Genomic DNA, 22,816 nt, shown 5'->3' on the forward strand with positions numbered 1-22,816 from the left:
CAGGGGGGGTTGCATAGAGGACAGATCCACTAGATCACACATTAAAGACACAGGGGGTTGTATAGAGGACAGATCCACTAGATGTCACATGAAAGACACAGGGGGTTGCATAGAGGACAGATCCACTAGATCACACATTAAAGACACAGGGGGTTGCATAGAGGACAGATCCACTAGATCACACATTAAAGACACAGGGGGTTGTATAGACGACAGATCCACTAGATCACACATTAAAGACACAGGGGGTTGTATAGAGGACAGATCCACTAGATCACACATTAAAGACACAGGGGGTTGTATAGAGGACAGATCCACTAGATCACACATTAAAGACACAGGGGGTTGTATAGAGGACAGATCCACTAGATGTCACATGAAAGACACAGGGGGTTGTATAGAGGACAGATCCACTAGATCACACATTAAAGACACAGGGGGTTGTATAGAGGACAGATCCACTAGATCACACATTAAAGACACAGGGGGTTGTATAGACGACAGATCCACTAGATCACACATTAAAGACACAGGGGGTTGTATAGAGGACAGATCCACTAGATCACACATTAAAGACACAGGGGGTTGTATAGAGGACAGATCCACTAGATCACATTAAAGACACAGGGGTTGTATAGAGGACAGATCCACTAGATCACACATGAAAGACACAGGGGTTGTATAGAGGACAGATCCACTAGATCACACATTAAAGACACAGGGGGTTGTATAGAGGACAGATCCACTAGATCACACATTAAAGACACAGGGGGTTGCATAGAGGACAGATCCACTAGATCACACATTAAAGACACAGGGGTTGTATAGAGGACAGATCCACTAGATCACACATTAAAGACACAGGGGGTTGTATAGAGGACAGATCCACTAGATCACACATTAAAGACACAGGGGGTTGTATAGAGGACAGATCCACTAGATCACACATTAAAGACACAGGGGGTTGTATAGAGGACAGATCCACTAGATCACACATTAAAGACACAGGGGTTGTATAGAGGACAGATCCACTAGATCACACATTAAAGACACAGGGGTTGTATAGAGGACAGATCCACTAGATCACACATTAAAGACACAGGGGTTGTATAGAGGACAGATCCACTAGATCACACATTAAAGACACAGGGGGGTTGTATAGAGGACAGATCCACTAGATCACACATTAAAGACACAGGGGGTTGTATAGAGGACAGATCCACTAGATCACACATTAAAGACACAGGGGGTTGTATAGAGGACAGATCCACTAGATCACACATTAAAGACACAGGGGGTTGTATAGAGGACAGATCCACTAGATCACACATTAAAGACACAGGGGGTTGTATAGAGGACAGATCCACTAGATCACACATTAAAGACACAGGGGGTTGTATAGAGGACAGATCCACTAGATCACACATTAAAGACACAGGGGGGGTTGTATAGAGGACAGATCCACTAGATCACACATTAAAGACACAGGGGGTTGTATAGAGGACAGATCCACTAGATCACACATTAAAGACACAGGGGGTTGTATAGAGGACAGATCCACTAGATCACACATTAAAGACACAGGGGGTTGTATAGAGGACAGATCCACTAGATCACACATTAAAGACACAGGGGGGTTGTATAGAGGACAGATCCACTAGATCACACATTAAAGACACGGGGGGTTGTATAGAGGACAGATCCACTAGATCACACATTAAAGACACAGGGGGGGTTGCATAGAGGACAGATCCACTAGATCACACATGAAAGACACAGGGGGTTGTATAGAGGACAGATCCACTAGATCACACATTAAAGACACAGGGGTTGTATAGAGGACAGATCCACTAGATCACACATTAAAGACACAGGGGGTTGCATAGAGGACAGATCCACTAGATCACACATTAAAGACACAGGGGGTTGTATAGAGGACAGATCCACTAGATCACACATTAAAGACACAGGGGGTTGTATAGAGGACAGATCCACTAGATCACACATTAAAGACACAGGGGGTTGTATAGAGGACAGATCCACTAGATCACACATTAAAGACACAGGGGTTGTATAGAGGACAGATCCACTAGATCACACATTAAAGACACAGGGGTTGTATAGAGGACAGATCCACTAGATCACACATTAAAGACACAGGGGGTTGTATAGAGGACAGATCCACTAGATGTCACATGAAAGACACAGGGGTTGTATAGAGGACAGATCCACTAGATCACACATTAAAGACACAGGGGTTGTATAGAGGACAGATCCACTAGATCACACATTAAAGACACAGGGGTTGTATAGACGACAGATCCACTAGATCAGACATTAAAGACACAGGGGTTGTATAGAGGACAGATCCACTAGATCACACATTAAAGACACAGGGGTTGTATAGAGGACAGATCCACTAGATCACACATTAAAGACACAGGGGTTGTATAGAGGACAGATCCACTAGATCACACATGAAAGACACAGGGGTTGTATAGAGGACAGATCCACTAGATCACACATTAAAGACACAGGGGGTTGTATAGAGGACAGTTCCACTAGATCACACATTAAAGACACAGGGGGTTGCATAGAGGACAGATCCACTAGATCACACATTAAAGACACAGGGGTTGTATAGAGGACAGATCCACTAGATCACACATGAAAGACACAGGGGTTGCATAGAGGCCAGATCCACTAGATCACACATTAAAGACACAGGGGTTGTATAGAGGACAGATCCACTAGATCACACATTAAAGACACAGGGGGTTGCATAGAGGACAGATCCACTAGATCACACATTAAAGACACAGGGGTTGTATAGAGGACAGATCCACTAGATCACACATTAAAGACACAGGGGGTTGTATAGAGGACAGATCCACTAGATCACACATGAAAGACACAGGGGGTTGTATAGAGGACAGATCCACTAGATCACACATTAAAGACACAGGGGGTTGTATAGAGGACAGATCCACTAGATCACACATTAAAGACACAGGGGGGGGGGTTGTATAGAGGACAGATCCACTAGATCACACATTAAAGACACAGGGGGTTGTATAGAGGACAGATCCACTAGATCACACATTAAAGACACAGGGGGTTGTATAGAGGACAGATCCACTAGATCACACATTAAAGACACAGGGGGGTTGTATAGAGGACAGATCCACTAGATCACACATTAAAGACACAGGGGGAGTTGTATAGAGGACAGTTCCACTAGATCACACATTAAAGACACAGGGGGGTTGTATAGAGGACAGATCCACTAGATCACACATTAAAGACACAGGGGGTTGTATAGAGGACAGATCCACTAGATCACACATTAAAGACACAGGGGGTTGTATAGAGGACAGATCCACTAGATCACACATTAAAGACACAGGGGGTTGTATAGAGGACAGATCCACTAGATCACACATTAAAGACACAAGGGGGTTGTATAGAGGACAGATCCACTAGATCACACATTAAAGACACAGGGGGTTGTATAGAGGACAGATCCACTAGATCACACATTAAAGACACAGGGGGTTGTATAGAGGACAGATCCACTAGATCACACATTAAAGACACAGGGGGTTGTATAGAGGACAGATCCACTAGATCACACATTAAAGACACAGGGGGGTTGTATAGAGGACAGATCCACTAGATCACACATTAAAGACACAGGGGGTTGTATAGAGGACAGATCCACTAGATCACACATTAAAGACACAGGGGGTTGTATAGAGGACAGATCCACTAGATCACACATTAAAGACACAGGGGGGGTTGCATAGAGGACAGATCCACTAGATCACACATTAAAGACACAGGGGGTTGTATAGAGGACAGATCCACTAGATCACACATTAAAGACACAGGGGGTTGTATAGAGGACAGATCCACTAGATCACACATTAAAGACACAGGGGTTGTATAGAGGACAGATCCACTAGATCACACATTAAAGACACAGGGGGTTATATAGAGGACAGATCCACTAGATCACACATTAAAGACACAGGGGGTTGTATAGAGGACAGATCCACTAGATCACACATTAAAGACACAGGGGGTTGTATAGAGGACAGATCCACTAGATCACACATTAAACACACAGGGGGTTGTATAGAGGACAGATCCACTAGATCACACATTAAAGACACAGGGGGTTGTATAGAGGACAGATCCACTAGATCACACATTAAAGACACAGGGGGTTGTATAGAGGACAGATCCACTAGATCACACATTAAAGACACAGGGGGGTTGTATAGAGGACAGATCCACTAGATCACACATTAAAGACACAGGGGGGTTGTATAGAGGACAGATCCACTAGATCACACATTAAAGACACAGGGGGTTGTATAGAGGACAGATCCACTAGATCACACATTAAAGACACGGGGGGGTTGTATAGAGGACAGATCCACTAGATCACACATTAAAGACACAGGGGGGTTGTATAGAGGACAGATCCACTAGATCACACATTAAAGACACAGGGGGGTTGTATAGAGGACAGATCCACTAGATCACACATTAAAGACACAGGGGGGTTGTATAGAGGACAGATCCACTAGATCACACATTAAAGACACAGGGGGTTGTATAGAGGACAGATCCACTAGATCACACATTAAAGACACAGGGGGTTGTATAGAGGACAGATCCACTAGATCACACATTAAAGACACAGGGGGGTTGTATAGAGGACAGATCCACTAGATCACACATTAAAGACACAGGGGGTTGTATAGAGGACAGATCCACTAGATCACACATTAAAGACACAGGGGGGGTTGCATAGAGGACAGATCCACTAGATCACACATTAAAGACACAGGGGGTTGTATAGAGGACAGATCCACTAGATCACACATTAAAGACACAGGGGGGGTTGCATAGAGGACAGATCCACTAGATCACACATTAAAGACACAGGGGGTTGTATAGAGGACAGATCCACTAGATCACACATTAAAGACACAGGGGGGGGTTGTATAGAGGACAGATCCACTAGATCACACATTAAAGACACAGGGGGTTGTATAGAGGACAGATCCACTAGATCACACATTAAAGACACAGGGGGGGTTGTATAGAGGACAGATCCACTAGATCACACATTAAAGACACAGGGGGTTGTATAGAGGACAGATCCACTAGATCACACATTAAAGACACAGGGGGGGGGGTTGCATAGAGGACAGATCCACTAGATCACACATTAAAGACACAGGGGGTTGTATAGAGGACAGATCCACTAGATCACACATTAAAGACACAGGGGGGGTTGCATAGAGGACAGATCCACTAGATCACACATTAAAGACACAGGGGGTTGTATAGAGGACAGATCCACTAGATCACACATTAAAGACACAGGGGGTTGTATAGAGGACAGATCCACTAGATCACACATTAAAGACACAGGGGGTTGTATAGAGGACAGATCCACTAGATCACACATTAAAGACACAGGGGGTTGTATAGAGGACAGATCCACTAGATCACACATTAAAGACACAGGGGGTTGTATAGAGGACAGATCCACTAGATCACACATTAAAGACAGGGGGGTTGTATAGAGGACAGATCCACTAGATCACACATTAAAGACACAGGGGGTTGTATAGAGGACAGATCCACTAGATCACACATTAAAGACACAGGGGGTTGTATAGAGGACAGATCTATAGATCACACATTAAAGACACAGGGGGTTGTATAGAGGACAGATCCACTAGATCACACATTAAAGACACAGGGGGTTGTATAGAGGACAGATCCACTAGATCACACATTAAAGACACAGGGGGTTGTATAGAGGACAGATCCACAGATCACATTAAAGACACCAGATCTAGATCACACATTAAAGACACAGGGGGGTTGTATAGAGGACAGATCCACTAGATCACACATTAAAGACACAGGGGGTTGTATAGAGGACAGATCCACTAGATCACACATTAAAGACACAGGGGGGTTGTATAGAGGACAGATCTATAGATCACACATTAAAGACACAGGGGTTGTATAGAGGACAGATCCACTAGATCACACATTAAAGACACAGGGGGTTGTATAGAGGACAGATCCACTAGATCACACATTAAAGACACAGGGGGGTTGTATAGAGGACAGATCCACTAGATCACACATTAAAGACACAGGGGGGTTGTATAGAGGACAGATCCACTAGATCACACATTAAAGACACAGGGGGGTTGTATAGAGGACAGATCCACTAGATCACACATTAAAGACACAGGGGGTTGTATAGAGGACAGATCCACTAGATCACACATTAAAGACACAGGGGGTTGTATAGAGGACAGATCCACTAGATCACACATTAAAGACACAGGGGGGTTGTATTAGAGGACAGATCCACTAGATCACACATTAAAGACACAGGGGGTTGTATAGAGGACAGATCCACTAGATCACACATTAAAGACACAGGGGGGGGGGGTTGTATAGAGGACAGATCCACTAGATCACAATATGTGTTTGAAATAATAGTGAATCAGAATGTGTGATTTAAAAAGGACATTTCTGAGAAGAGCCATCTTTTTCCTTTTTTTCTGGAATATCTGTCTGGAAAAGTGACGTTGTTGTTAGTGGTCATAGAATGGGGGTCAGCTGCTCAGAATATACCAGATGACTTCACCAGTACTAACGCCTACCTCTGTCAGAATATACCAGATGACTTCACCAGTACTAACGCCTACCTCTGTCAGAATATACCAGATGACTTCACCAGTACTAACGCCTACCTCTGTCAGAATATACCTGACTAAATGTTAAAAGCTCCAAGTAAACATGGTTGACCAATCTGGTTAATGTGAACCGTCTCTGGCGCCTCCTTAAGTACACCTTACAATGATCATTTCTATGCTCACCTTATCATCCTGTACACAAGCCTGTTAACAGGCCTTGGAGCTGATAGGGGAGAGGAAGCAGGCAGGACTGCCAGAAAGGAAATGTAGCGGATAAATGGAATGTGACGTACACTTACACGCATGACTAATTCCATAGAGAGAAGAACAGCAGTAAACAAACGAGTGTATGGTGAAAGCTACCAGATGATTACACTCTTTACCCCAGAGCTACTTTCTCTTTGGCACACCTTGCTGTTTTGTTCATGCAAAAATGTGTATAAGTGTGTGATGGCGTGTGTGTGTGTGTGTGTGTGTGTGTGTGTCTGTGTGTGTGTGTGTTGTGAGTCAGACTGTGCCCTGCGGACGCTGATTCCTCTGCGCTCTCAGTGTGTGTGTGTGTGTGTGTGTGTGTGTGTGTGTGTGTGTGTGTGTGTGTGTGTGTGTGTGTGTGTGTGTGTGTCTGTGTGTGTGTGTGAGTGTGTGTGTGTGTGTTTGTGTGTTGTGAGTCAGACTGTGCCCTGCGGACGCTGATTCCTCTGCGCTCTCAGTGTGTGTGTGTGTGTGTGTGTGTGTGTGTGTGTGTGTGTGTGTGTGTGTGTGTGTGTGTGTGTGTGTGTGTGTGTGTGTGTGTGTGTGTGTGTGTGTGTGTGTGTGTGTGTGTGTGTGTCTGTGTGCGTGTGTGTGTGTGTCTGTGTGTGTGTGTGTGTGTGTGTGTGTGTGTGTCTGTGTGTGTGTGTGTGTGTGTGTGTGTGTGTCTGTGTGTGTGTGTGTCTGTGTGTCTGTGTGTGTGTGTGTGTGTGTGTGTGCCCTGCGGACTCTGACTCTGTAGACTCAGGTTCCTGTAATTAATGGCCGCCTACAGCACCCTCCCTGCGTTTCCGCAGCAACCCTCCTGATCACTGATGTCATCATCCGGAGACACAAAGAGCGGATCCAAGGAGGACTACATTAACTAATACCCGTGCATACATAGGTCTGAACCCAGACATGGAGAGGGAGAGCGAGAGCGAGAGCGAGAGAGAGAGAGAGAGAGAGAGAGAGAGAGAGAGAGAGAGAGAGAGAGAGAGAGAGAAGAGGCTCGGCTGCCTACCTGAGCTAATATAATGTAGTTGGTCTGAAACCAGACATGGGAAGATGGGACTGGAGCCAGAGTGAGGGAGAGTAGAGAAGGAAGGAGAGGTAGAACGGGAGGGATGGAGGGAGACAAGGAGATGACTGAGGGTGAGAGAGCAGGAAGAGAGACGGCCCTTTTACACAGAACATGTTGGTATTTTACCACTATACATCACTTTGCTAGAGCTAGATGGCATGCACCGTATCCCCCTCTGTCTCTTGGGCATACACATGCTCATCTCACGCATACACATGCTCATCTCACCCATACACAAGCTCATCTCACGCGTCAAATTACCCACTATAATTAAATTGTAGCAGGCGACGACGCTGACAGTTATTGTAACGCCAAAACGTGATTCATTCACCACACAACCAGTCAGGTGAATAGGACAGGTGTTAGGACAGGTTTCTAGGACAGGTATCCGGGACAGGTATTTAGGACAGGTTAAAAATGACAGGTGGATAGGACAGGTGACAGGTGGATAGGACATGTGGTTAGGACAGGAAGACATAAAAACATGACAGATAAGTTGAATAATATTGTGGAAGAATGAACACATGACATAGAACTGAATAAGCACTGTTTCAGTTGTATCACCTCTCTCCTTCTCTCTCTTTCTCTATCCTCTCTTTCTCTCTAATTCTCTCTCCTCTCTCTTGCTCTATCCTCTCTCCTTCTCTCTTTCTCTCCTCTCTCTTTCTCTCTCCTCTCTCCTTCTCGCTCCTTCTCTATCCTCTCTTTCTCTCTAATTCTCTCTCCTCTCTCTTTCTCTATCCTCTCTCCTTCTCTCTTTCTCTCCTCTCTCTTTCTCTATCCTCTCTAATGCTCTCTCCTTCTCTCTTTCTCTATCCTCTCTCCTTCTCTCTTTCTCTATCCTCTCCTTCTCTCTCCTCTCTCCTCTCTCTTTCTCTAACCTCTCTTTCTCTCTAATTCTCTCTCCTCTCTCTTTCTCTATCCTCTGTCCTTCTCTCTTTCTCTCCTCTCTCTTTCTCTCTCCTCTCTCCTTTTCTCTCTTTCTCTATCCTCTCTAATGCTCTCTCCTCTCTCTTTCTCTATCCTCTCTCCTTCTCTCTTTCTCTATCCTCTCTCCTTATCTCTTTCTCTATCCTCTCCTTCTCTCTCCTCTCTCCTTCTCTCTCTTTCTCTATCCTCTCGTTCTCTCTAATTATCTCTCCTCTCTCTTTCTCTATCCTCTCTCCTTCTCTCTTTCTCTCCTCTCTCTTTCTCTCTCCTCTCTCCTTTTCTCTCTTTCTCTATCCTCTCTAATGCTCTCTCCTCTCTCTTTCTCTATCCTCTCTCCTTCTATCTTTCTCTCCTCTCTCTTTCTCTCTTTCTCTATCCTCTCTAATGCTCTCGCCTCTCTCTTTCTCTATCCTCTCTCCTTCTCTCTTTCTCTCCTCTCTCCTTCTCTCTCCTCTCTCCTTCTCTCTCTTTCTCTCCTCTCTCCTTCTCTCTCCTCTCTCTATCTTTCTCTCCTCTATTTTTCTCTCTCCTCTCTCTTTCTCTATCCTCTCTAATGCTCTCTCCTCTCTCTTTCTCTATCCTCTCTCCTTCTCTCTTTCTCTCCTCTCTCCTTCTCTCTCTTTCTCTATCCTCTCCTTCTCTCTCCTTCTCTCTCTTTCTCTATCCTCTCTTTCTCTCTAATTCTCTCTCCTCTATCCTCTCTCCTTTCTCTCTTTCTCTCCTCTCTCTTTCTCTCTCCTCTCTCCTTCTCTCTTCTTCTTTCTCCTTCCCTCTCCTCTCTCCTCTCTCGGTTTCTCTCTCTTTCTCTTTCTCTCTCCTTCCCTCTCCTCTCTCTTTCTCTCTCTTTCTCTCTCCCCCTCTCTCTGTTTCTCTCTCCTCTCACCTTTCTCTCTCTTTCTCTCTCCTTCTCTCCTCTCTCTTTCTCTCTCATTCTCTCTCTTTCTCTCACCTCTCTCCTTCTCTCTTTCTCTCCTCTCTCTTTCTCTCTCCTCTCTCCTTTTCTCTCTTTCTGTCTCCTCTCTCCTTCTCTCTTCTTCTCTCTCCTTCCCTCTCCTCTCTCCTCTCTCAGTTTCTCTATCTTTCTCTTTCCCTCTCCTTCCCTCTCCTCTCTCCTCTCTCGGTTCCTCTCTCTTTCTCTCTCCTTCTCTCTCTGTTTCTCTCTCCTCACACATTTCTCTCTCTTTCTCTCTCCTCTCTCTTTCTCTGTCCTTCTCTCCTCTCTCTTTCTCTCTCCTTCTCTCTCTTTCTCTCTCCTCTCTCTTTCTCTATCCTCTCTCCTTCTCTCTTTCTCTCCTCTCTCTTTCTCTCTCCTCTCTCCTTTTCTCTCTTTCTGTCTCCTCTCTCCTTCTCTCTTCTTCTCTCTCCTCCCTCTCCTCTCTCCTCTCTCGGTTTCTCTCTTTCTCTTTCTCTCTCCTTCCCTCTCCTCTCTCCTTCTCTCTCCTCTCTCGGTTCCTCTCTCTTTCTCTCTCTTTCTCTCTCCTTCTCTCTCTGTTTCTCTCACCTTTCTCTCTCCTCTTTCCTTCACTCTCCTCTCTCTGTTTCTCTCTCCTTCTATTCATTCCCTCTTTTTCTCTCTCTCACCTCTTACCCTATTTTACTTTCCTCTCTTCAACATCCTTCCTGATAATAATAAGAGAGGACAGTACTCCCATGACTGTGAGAATAAAAATGTATTTGTCTGGCCCAAACAGGGTTAATCTAAAATCACTACTGCTCTATCATTGCTTAACCACAACAACAACACCACAACACGGCAATTGCCAATGACACACCCATTTAGCACGGATAACACCGGACTTAACCACAGCTCAGAAGTTGCTGGGGAAAAGGAGATATTCTACAGGCAACGCTCTTAGGTAGAATAAACACAATGGTGCTTGACAATGAAGAGGAGAACCAAAAACTGTCTTAGACACATTCAGCTTGAAATAGATGGTTAGAATGGCTTCTATACAGTGCATAGGTATTCTATATGGTACATAGGTATTCTATATGGTACATAGGTATTATATAGGGTACATAGGTATTATATACAGTACACAGGTATTTTATACCATACATAGATATTCTATACAGTACATAAATATTCTATACAGTACATAGGTATTATATACAGTATATAGGTATTCTACACAACACATATATATTCTATACAGTATATAGGTATTCTATAGAATACATATATATTCTATACAGTACATAGGTATTATATACAATACATATATATTCTATACCGTACATATATATTCTCTGTGCTACCCGTTGCTATCCCACTCCAGTCCAGGCCCTCCCCCTCCCGGCTTCTTTACCTGCGGGATGGTCTGAGACCATCCAACCGGACAGCTGAGGAAACAGTGGGTATGTCTGAGACCATCCAACCGGACAGCTGAGGAAACAGTGGGTTGGTCTGAGACCATCCAACCGGACAGCTGAGGAAACAGTGGGTTTGTCTGAGACCATCCAACCGGACAGCTGAGGAAACAGTGGGTTTGTCTGAGACCATCCACCCAGACAGCTGAGGAAACAGTAGGTTGGTCTGAGACCATCCAACCGGACAGCTGAGGAAACAGTAGGTTGGTCTGAGACCATCCAACCAGACAGCTGAGGAAACAGTAGGTTGGTCTGAGACCATCTAACCGGACAGCTGAGGAAACAGTGGGTTGGTCTGAGTCCATCCAACCAGACAGCTAAGGAAACAGTGGGTTTGTCTGAGACCATCTAACCGGACAGCTGAGGAAACAGTAGGATGGTCTGAGACCATCCAACCGGACAGCTGAGGAAACAGTAGGTTGGTCTGAGACCATCCAACCGGACAAACAGTGGGTTTGCACAACTGAAGAATTTCTGCACAAATACTGGAGAAGTGCGCTCTTCACGGATTAATCCCGATTTTTACTGTTACTGGGCAGATTACAGACAGCCTAGCGTGTATGGCGGCGTGTGGGCGAGCTCACAATGACAACGTTGTGAACAGAGTTCCCCATAGTTCCCCATAGTCCTCTCTCCCCCTCTCTCTCTCTCTCTCCCTCTCTCTCCCCCTCTCTCTCTCTCTCTCTCTCTCTCTCTCTCTCCCTCTCTCTCTCTCTCTCTCTCTCTCTCTCTCTCTCTCTCTCTCTCTCTCTCTCTCTCTCTCTCTCGCTCTCTCGCTCTCTCAATTCCATTTCAATTTAAGGGCTTTATTTTCATGGGAAACATATGTTAACATTGCCAAAGCAAGTGAAACAGATAATAAACAAAGTGAAATAAACAATAAAAAATTAACAGTAAACATGACATTGACAACAATTCTAAAAGAATAAAGATATTTCAATTGTCATATTATGTCTATGTACAGTGCTATAATGATGTACAAATAGTTAAAGTACAAAAGGGAAAATAAGTAAACATAAATATGTGTTGTATTTACAATGGTGTTTGTTCTTCACTGGTTGCCCTTTTCTTGTGGCAACAGGTCACACATCTTGCTGCTGTGATGTCACATAGGTATTTCACCCAGTAGATATGGGAGTTTATCAAAATTGGATTTGTTTTCAAATTCTTTGTGGGTCTGTGTAATCTGAGGGAAATATGTATCTCTAATATGGTCATACGATGGACAGGAGGTTAGGAAGTGCAGCTCAGTTTCCACCTCAGCCTGTCTTCTCTTGAGAACCAGGTCTGCCTACGGCGGCCTGTGTACACTTGGGACAAATAACATTCTAGTTAGCTCTTTTTTTGTAATTTCTTTCAATGTGTCAAGTTATTCTCTTTTTGTTTTCTCCTGATTTGGTTGGGTCTAACTCTCTCGCTCTCTCTCTATCTCTATCTCTGTCTCTCTTCCCCCCCACTCCCCCTCTCTCTCTATCTCTGTCTCTCTTCCCCCTCAATCTCTATCTCTTTCTCTCTTCCCCCTCACTCCCCTCTCCCCTCTCTCTCTATCTCTGTCTCTCTTCCCCCTCACTCCCCTCTATCTCTATCTCTTTCTCTCTTCCCCCACTCCCCCTCTCTCTCTATCTCTTTCTCTCTTCCCCCCCCACTCCCCTCTCTCTCTATCTCTTTCTCTCTTCCCCCCACTCCCCCTCTCTCTATCTCTTTCTCTCTTCCCCCTCACTCCCCCTCTCTCTCTCTTTCTCTCTTCCCCCACTCCCCCCTCTCTCTCTCTATCTCTTTCTCTCTTCCCCCACTCCCCTCTCTCCCCCTCTCTCCCTCTTCCCCTCACTCCCCCCTCTCTCAATTTCAATTCAATTCAAGGGCTTTATTGGCATGGGAAACATGTGTTAACATTGCCAAAGCAAGTGAGGTAGACAACATACAAAGTGAATATATAAGGTGAAAAACAACAAAAATGAACAGTAAACATTACACATACAGAAGTTTCAAAACAGTAAAGACATTACAAATGTCATATTATATATATATATATATATATATATATATACAATGTACAAATAGTTAAAGGACACAAGATAAAATAAATAAGCATAAATATGGGTTGTATTTACAATGGTGTTTGTTCTTCACTGGTTGCCCTTTTCTCGTGGCAACAGGTCACAAATCTTGCTGCTGTGATGGCACACTGTGGAATTTCACCCAGTAGATATGGGAGTTTTTCAAAATTGGATTTGTTTTCGAATTCTTTGTGGATCTGTGTGATCTGGGGGAAATATGTATCTCTAATATGGTCATACATTGGGCAGGAGGTTAGGAAGTGCAGCTCAGTTTCCACCTCATTTTGTGGGCAGTGAGCACATAGCCTGTCTTCTCTTGAGAGCCATGTCTGCCTACGGCGGCCTTTCTCAATAGCAAGGCTATGCTCACTGAGTCTGTACATAGTCAAAGCTTTCCTTAATTTTGGGTCAGTCACAGTGGTCAGGTATTCTGCCGCTGTGTACTCTCTGTTTAGGGCCAAATAGCATTCTAGTTTGCTCTGTTTTTTTGTTAATTCTTTCCAATGTGTTAAGTAATTATCTTTTTGTTTTCTCATGATTTGGTTGGGTCTAATTGTGCTGTTGTCCTGGGGCTCTGTAGGGTGTGTTTGTGTTTGTGAACAGAGCCCCAGGACCAGCTTGCTTAGGGACTCTTCTCCAGGTTCATCTCTCTGTAGGTGATGGCTTTGTTATGGAAGGTTTGTGAATCGCTTCCTTTTAGGTGGTTGTAGAATTTAATGGCTCTTTTCTGGATTTTGATAATTAGTGGGTATCGGCCTAATTCTGCTCTGCATGCATTATTTGGTGTTTTACGTTGTACACGGAGGATATTTTTGCAGAATTCTGCGTGCAGAGTCTCAATTTGGTGTTTGTCCCATTTTGTGAAGTCTTGGTTGGTGAGCGGACCCCAGACCTCACAACCATAAAGGGCAATGGGCTCTATGACTGATTCAAGTATTTTTAGCCAAATCCTAATTGGTATGTTGAAATTTATGTTTCTTTTGATGGCATAGAATGCCCTTCTTGCCTTGTCTCTCAGATCGTTCACAGCTTTGTGGAAGTTACCTGTGGCACTGATGTTTAGGCCAAGGTATGTATAGTTTTTTGTGTGCTCTAGGGCAACAGTGTCTAGATGGAATTTGTATTTGTGGTCCTGGTGACTGGTGACACCATTATTTTGGTCTTACTGAGATTTACTGTCAGGGCCCAGGTCTGACAGAATCTGTGCATAAGATCTAGGTGCTGCTGTAGGCCCTCCTTGGTTGGTGACAGAAGTACCAGATCATCAGCAAACAGCAGACATTTGACTTCGGATTCTAGCAGGGGGAGGCCGGGTGCTGCAGACTTTTCTAGTGCCCGCGCCAATTCGTTGATATATATGTTGAAGAGGGTGGGGCTTAAGCTGCATCCCTGTCTAACCCCACGACCCTGTGTGAAGAAATGTGTGTGTTTTTTGCCAATTTTAACCGCACACTTGTTGTTTGTGTACATTGATTTTATAATGTCGTATGTTTTACCCCCAACACCACTTTCCATCAGTTTGTATAGCAGACCCTCATGCCAGATTGAGTCGAAAGCTTTTTTGAAATCAACAAAGCATGAGAAGACTTTGCCTTTGTTTTGGTTTGTTTGGTTGCGAATTAGGGTGTGCAGGGTGAATACATGGTCTGTTGTACGGTAATTTGGTAAAAAGCCAATTTGACATTTGCTCAGTACATTGTTTTCATTGAGGAAATGTACGAGTCTGCTGTTAATAATAATGCAGAGGATTTTCCCAAGGTTACTGTTGACACATATTCCACGGTAGTTATTGGGGTCAAATTTGTCTCCACTTTTGTGGATTGGGGTGATCAGTCCTTGGTTCCAAATATTGGGGAAGATGCCAGAGCTAAGTATGATGTTAAAGAGTTTTAGTATAGCCAATTGGAATTTGTTGTCTGTATATTTGATCATTTCATTGAGGATACCATCGACACCACAGGCCTTTTTGGGTTGAAGGGTTTTTATTTTGTCCTGTAACTCATTCAATGTAATTGGAGAATCCAGTGGGTTCTGGTAGTCTTTAATAGTTGATTCTAAGATCTGTATTTGATCATGTATATGTTTTTGCTCTTTGTTCTTTGTTATAGAACCAAAAAGATTGGAGAAGTGGTTTACCCATACATCTCCATTTTGGATAGATAATTCTTCGTGTTGTTGTTTGTTTAGTGTTTTCCAATTTTCCCAGAAGTGGTTAGAGTCTATGGATTCTTCAATTGCATTGAGCTGATTTCTGACATGCTGTTCTTTCTTTTTCCGTAGTGTATTTCTGTATTGTTTTAGTGATTCACCATAGTGAAGGCGTAGACTCAGGTTTTCCGGGTCTCTATGTTTTTGGTTGGACAGGTTTCTCAATTTCTTTCTTAGATTTTTGCATTCTTCATCAAACCATTTGTCATTATTGTTAATTTTCTTCGGTTTTCTATTTGAGATTTTTAGATTTGATAGGGAAGCTGAGAGGTTTCTCTCTCTATCTCTTTCTCTCTTCCCCCCACTCCCCCTCTCTCCCCCTCTCTCCCTCTTCCCCCTCACTCCCCCTCTCTCTCTATCTCTTTCTCTCTTCCCCTCACTCCCCTCTCTCTCTATCTCTTTCTCTCTTCCCCCACTCCCCCTCTCCCCTTCCCCCACTCCCTATCTCTTTCTCTCTTCCCCCACTCCCCCTTTCTCTCTCTCCCCCACTCCCCTCTCTCCCTATCTCTTTCTCTCTTCCCCCCCTCTCTCTCTCTCTCTTTCTCTCTCCCCCCACTCCCCTCTCTCCCTCTTCCCCCCCACTCCCCTCTCTCCCCCCTCTCTCTCCCCCACTCCCCCTCTCTCTCCCCCTCTCTCCCTCTTCCCCCCCACTCCCCCTCTCTCTCTCCCCCTCTCTCCCTCTCCCCCTCTCTCCCTCTCTCCCCCACTCCCCTCTCTCCCTCATTCCCCCTCTCTCCTCTTCCCCCACTCCCCTCTCTCTCCCCCACTCCCCTCTCTCTCCCCCTCTCTCCCTCTCCTCCCACTCCCTTCTCTCCCTCTTCCCCCACTCCCCCTCTTCCCCCATTCCCCCTCTCTCCCTCTTCCCCTCCCACTCCCCCTCTCTCCCTCTCCCCCCATTCCCCCTCTCTCTGGTTCAATGGAATTACTCTGCAAGGCCAATATGAGCTGTAGGTTAACAGTGGAATTACTCTGCAAGGCCAATATGAGCTGTAGGTTAACAGTGGAATTACTCTGCAAGGCCAAGATGAGCTGTAGGTTAACAGTGGGATTACTCTGCAAGGCCAATATGAGCTGTAGGTTAACAGTGGAATTACTCTGCAAGGCCAATATGAGCTGTAGGTTAACAGTGGAATTACTCTGCAAGGCCAATATGAGCTGTAGGTTAACAGTGGAATTACTCTGCAAGGCCAATATGAGCTGTAGGTTAACAGTGGAATTACTCTGCAAGGCCAATATGAGCTGTAGGTTAACAGTGGAATTACTCTGCAAGGTCAATATGAGCTGTAGGTTAACAGTGGAATTACTCTGCAAGGCCAATATGAGCTGTAGGTTAACAGTGGAATTACTCTGCAAGGTCAATATGAGCTGTAGGTTAACAGTGGAATTACTCTGCAAGGCCAATATGAGCTGTAGGTTAACAGTGGAATTACTCTGCAAGGCCAATATGAGCTGTAGGTTAACAGTGGAATTACTCTGCAAGGCCAATATGAGCTGTTGGTTAACAGTGGAATTACTCTGCAAGGCCAATATGAGCTGTAGGTTAACAGTGGAATTACTCTGCAAGGCCAATATGAGCTGTAGGTTAACAGTGGAATTACTCTGCAAGGCCAATATGAGCTGTAGGTTAACAGTGGAATACAATGGAGCTGAAGTGTTTTCAAACAAAACGACTCAACAAATTGAAATAGATTTTCTTGTGAAATTGCAATTGATGACATTATTCAGCCTGGTGTCTCTCGCGGTGCACAGACCAACACACGGTGTCTTTCTGTTAAAACTACAAGGTGGGTTATGGCTTCTACCATCACATTTAACACATACTGCAAAGAGTAGGTAAAGATTGTAACTGATCAGATTGTATTCCTCCCTCTAATGATTATGGTTAGAATTGGTTGTAGAGTACTGATCCTAGATCTGTGGTTCTGGAAAATGCCTCCATTGACTGCACTGTGTCAAAGAGTTCACTATTGACCCGTAGGTTCCAAAGTAGACAACCATCGTCACCAACAGAATACCAAGCATAGCAACTATCAGAATGCTCGGCTTAGCAATAGCAACCATCGTCACCAACAGAATACCAAGCATAGCAACTATCAGAATGCTCGGCTTAGCAATAGCAACCATCGTCACCAACAGAATACCAAGCATAGCAACTATCAGAATGCTCGGCTTAGCAATAGCAACCATCGTCACCAACAGAATACCAAGCATAGCAACTATCAGAATGCTCGGCTTAGCAATAGCAACCATCGTCACCAACAGAATACCAAGCATAGCAACTATCAGAATGCTCGGCTTAGCAATAGCAACCATCGTCACCAACAGAATACCAAGCATAGCAACTATCAGAATGCTCGGCTTAGCAATAGCAACCATCGTCACCAACAGAATACCAAGCATAGCAACTATCAGAATGCTCGGCTTAGCAATAGCAACCATCGTCACCAACAGAATACCAAGCATAGCAACTATCAGAATGCTCGGCTTAGCAATAGCAACCATCGTCACCAACAGAATACCAAGCATAGCAACTATCAGAATGCTCGGCTTAGCAATAGCAACCATCGTCACCAACAGAATACCAAGCATAGCAACTATCAGAATGCTCGGCTTAGCAATAGCAACCATCGTCACCAACAGAATACCAAGCATAGCAACTATCAGAATGCTCGGCTTAGCAATAGCAACCATTGGAATTTCTAGCTAAGTAACAATGGGTGTTCCTGGCCAATCGCCAGCCTTGGTTGAGAATTCCCAGGGGCTCTGGAAGACAACCGGCTGAGACAATTTGGAGGGAGGGGAGGGTTACCATGGACACCAGATAGCACACCGGGAAGCCCACATGTTAAGAGAGAGATCAATGGACTGTCACTGAAAGAGCACGTATGAAGACATGGACAAGAACACACACACACACACACACACACACACACACACACACACACACACACACACACACACACACACACACACACACACACACACACACACACACACACACACACACACACACACACAGACACACACAGAAACACACACAGATAATCCCAAACACACTACGGCAGTGTAACGAGAAGCTGAGCACCGTCTCAGAGGTGGACAGAGCTGGCCAGAGCTGCAGCACTGTGAAGGGTATGTGTGTGTGTGTGTGTGTGTGTGTGTGTGTGTGTGTGTGTGTGTGTGTGTGTGTGTGTTTGTTGTGTGTGTGTGTGTGTGTGTATATGTGTGTTTGTGTGTATGTGTGTGTATATGTGTGTTTGTGTGTGTGTGTGTGTGTGTGTGTGTGTATATGTGTGTTTGTGTGTGTGTGTGTGTGTTTGTGTGTGTGTGTGTGTGTGTCTTACCTATCAGTTCTTTGTTTCTGACGTCCAGGGCCATATTCCTGAGCGCGGTGGCCACAGCACACACTACACGGTCATTGTCTATCCTCAACAATTCCACCAGGATAGGAAGACCCTTCTCCTTACGCACAGCTGCCCGGATATACACTGACCACTGGAGAGAGAGGGAGAAGAGTTAAACTGATGCACCACTGGAGAGAGAGGGGGAAGAGTTAGACTGATGCACCACTGGAGAGGGGGGAGAGGGGGAAGAGTTAGACTGACAGACCACTGGAGAGACACGGGGGAAGACTTAGACTGATGCACCACTGGAGAGAGAGAGGGAAGAGTTAGACTGATGCACCACTGGAGAGAGTGGGGGAAGAGTTAGACTGATGCACCACTGGAAAGGGAGGAGAGGGGGAAGAGTTAGACTGATGCACCACTGGAGAGGGAGGAGAGGGGGAAGAGTTAGACTGATGCACCACTGGAGAGGGAGGAGAGGGGGAAGAGTTAGACTGATGCACCACTGGAGAGGGAGGAGAGGGGGAAGAGTTAGACTGATGCACCACTTGGAGAGGGAGGAGAGGGGGAAGAGTTAGACTGATGCACCACTGGAGAGGGAGGAGAGGAGGAAGAGTTAGACTGATGCACCACTGGAGAGGGAGGAGAGGGGGAAGAGTTAGACTGATGCACCACTGGAGAGGGAGGAGAGGGGGAAGAGTTAGACTGATGGACCACTGGAAAGGGAGGAGAGGGGGAAGAGTTAGACTGATGGACCACTGGAGAGGGAGGAGAGGGGGAGAGTTAGACTGATGGACCACTGGAGAGGGAGGAGAGGGGGAAGAGTTAGACTGATGCACCACTGGAGAGGGAGGAGAGGGGGAAGAGTTAGACTGATGCACCACTGGAGAGGGAGGAGAGGGGGAAGAGTTAGACTGATGCACCACTGGAGAGGGAGGAGAGGGGGAAGAGTTAGACTGATGGACCACTGGAGAGGGAGGAGAGGGGGAAGAGTTAGACTGATGGACCACTGGAGAGGGAGGAGAGGGGGAAGAGTTAGACTGATGGACCACTGGAGACAGATGAGGAAGTGTTACATTAACGGACCACTGGAGAGAGACGAGAGAGGGGGAGGAGTTAGATTGACTGACCAACAACAAGAGATAGAGGGGGAGGAGTTAGACTGACAGACCACTGGAGAGACACGAGGGAAGAATTACACTAACGGGCCCACAACTAGTGTGAGAGAGAGAACAAGAGAAAGGGAAGGATTAGACTGACAAACAGTAGGGGGAATAGTAAGACAGATGCACCACTGGAGAGAGAGGGGGAAGAGTTAGACTGACAGACCACTGGAGAGACACGGGGGAAGAGTTAGACTGATGCACTACTGGAGAGAGAAGGGGAAGACTTAGACTGATGCACCACTGGAGAGAGAGGGGGAAGAGTTAGACCCATGCACCACTGGAGAGAGAAGGGGAAGACTTAGACTGATGCACCACTGGAGAGAGAGGGGGAAGAGTTAGACCCATGCACCACTGGAGAGAGAAGGGGAAGACTTAGACTGATGCACCACTGGAGAGAGAGGGGGGGAAGAGTTAGACCCATGCACCACTGGAGAGAGAAGGGGAATACTTAGACCCATGCACCACTGGAGAGAGGGGGAAGAGTTAGACCCATGCACCACTGGAGAGAGAGGGGGAAGAGTTAGACTGATGCACCACTGGAGAGAGAGAGGGGGGGCATTTAAGACTGACAGACAGGAGAGGGAAGCCTTAGACTGACTCACCCCTGCAAAGAGAACAGGAAACAGACTAAAGGACCATACCTTCCAGGTGCCAGCAGCCAGATTCTGCAGGGCTCCAGCTGCTCCCTCCAGTGTATCAGGGTTAGAGCACTCTGACAGCAGGGTGAGGTAGGGCTTCACTATGGACGGATGCCATAACATCTGGACTCCTTTAGGAGGGTCAGCTGAGTCTGGGAGAGGACCTACACCGTCCCACTGGAGGAGAGGGGAGAGAGGTTGTGGGCGTAAGGAAAAGGGAAGGATGATGATAGAAAAAGGGAGATAAAGATAGAGAAGGAGAGAGCGAGGTCAAGAATCATACCATGATGTATATCCAGTAAAGTATTCCTTCTCCACAGCTATTTCAGTGGCCTTCATAGGCAATGTATATGTTTCCCACTTCTGTAGGCAGCACACCTTCCTGGCAACAGCTCTGACTCTATATGCTATAGATAGAACACTTTTCTCTTTGATCAAACAATCAAAGAGGTGCCCTTTATGTTTACAGTGGAATTGTGCCATAGTTCCCTACATCTTCACAACTGGAGGCTCTACAGGCAGGATGCATGTTCTATAGATTCTCATCCCTCTAGAGGTTTTAGGATAGAAGATCTTCAAAACATAAATACAACTGAAGCAGTAAAGAGAATACTCCCTAACAGTTGTGAAAATGGGGAAAACTTTTTGGAGACATTTTGTGTTTTCCACTGTTTGCAACTAATGTAGAGTGAATGAGAGTTGAGCTGTTTGGACAAAGCCTTCATTTCTTGTGAGGAACAGACCATACAAGTGGTTTGTGGGAAGGCATCTGAGTGAATTGTTAAGCAGCAGTAGTGATTGGAGTGCGTTGGAGGAAAGAAAGGTTTGAAAAATATGTAGCAAAACTGGATGGTGTTCAGAGATAGATGGGAGGGGTTGAGTGGAGCTGAAGGATGGGACTGGATGGTGTTCAGAGATAGATGGGATGGGGTTGAGTGGAGCTGAAGGATGGGACTGGATGGTGTTCAGAGATAGATGGGAGGGGTTGAGTGGAGCTGAAGGATGGGACTGGATGGTGTTCAGAGATAGATGGGAGGGGTTGAGTGGAGCTGAAGGATGGGACTGGATGGTGTTCAGAGATAGATGGGAGGGGTAGAGTGGAGCTGAAGGATGGGACTGGATGGTGTTCAGAGATAGATGGGAGGGGTTGAGTGGAGCTGAAGGATGGGACTGGATGGTGTTCAGAGATAGATGGGATGGGGTTGAGTGGAGCTGAAGGATGGGACTGGATGGTGTTCAGAGATAGATGGGAGGGGTTGAGTGGAGCTGAAGGATGTTAAGGATGGGACAAAAAAAACGAAAAAAAATAACTATTGTAAAATATACTGTGTCTATAAAATGTATATAGATGTATAAACTGGACGTAGAAGCCCAAGTGTTAATGTTTATTAGTTTACTCCAATAAGGGGTGGTAGGGTTTGGAGAAAATAATAAAGGGAAATATATTAAAATATATTATATACAGTATAGATAATTGTATATACAGTCCCAGTCAAAAGTTTGGACACACCTACGCATTCAAGGGTTTTTCTACATTGTAGAATAATAGTGAAGACATCAACACTATGAAATAACACATATGGAATCATGTAGTAACCAAAAAAGTGTTAAACAAATCAAAATAGATTTTAGATTTTAGATTCTTCAAAGTAGCCATCCTTTGCCTTGACGACAGCTTTGCACACTCTTGGTTTTCTCTCACAATGGCTACTTTGATTTCTTAAAAACTTTTTGGCTTACTATATGATTCCATATGTGTTATTTCATAGTTTTGATGTCTTCACTATTATTCTACAATGTAGAAAATAGTACAAATGAAGAAAAACCCTTGAATGAGTAGGTATGTCCAAACTTTTGACTGGTACTGTATATTTACAAAAGAAATATGGAGGATTGGAAATTATGCAGCAATTACATTGATGGAAGCCACAATCTATCTGCAATATTAAAGCTGACCCCCCCTACACACACACACAAAAAAAGAGAAAAAATAAAGGTTTGAGCCAACATAAAAAGAGAGACACAAATTCTCATCTCTCCGTTTACACTAC

The 22,816-nt window shown here is 45.1% G+C and overlaps 1 protein-coding gene across 1 annotated transcript in view; it reads right to left on the reverse strand.

The window, feature by feature from the left end:
- The window catches only part of LOC135572049 (catenin delta-2-like), a 368,899-nt gene that overhangs the window by 67,147 nt on the left and 278,936 nt on the right, over positions 1-22,816 (reverse strand). The window contains exons 15-16 of the mRNA XM_065019050.1: positions 20,769-20,942; positions 18,962-19,112 (exon numbers count right to left, since the gene is read on the reverse strand). Coding sequence (XP_064875122.1) covers positions 18,962-19,112; positions 20,769-20,942 — 325 coding nt within the window. The remainder of the gene's footprint in view (positions 1-18,961; positions 19,113-20,768; positions 20,943-22,816) is intronic.

Source organism: Oncorhynchus nerka, linkage group LG6, assembly GCF_034236695.1.
Source record: "Oncorhynchus nerka isolate Pitt River linkage group LG6, Oner_Uvic_2.0, whole genome shotgun sequence".
Lineage (NCBI taxonomy): Eukaryota > Metazoa > Chordata > Actinopteri > Salmoniformes > Salmonidae > Oncorhynchus > Oncorhynchus nerka.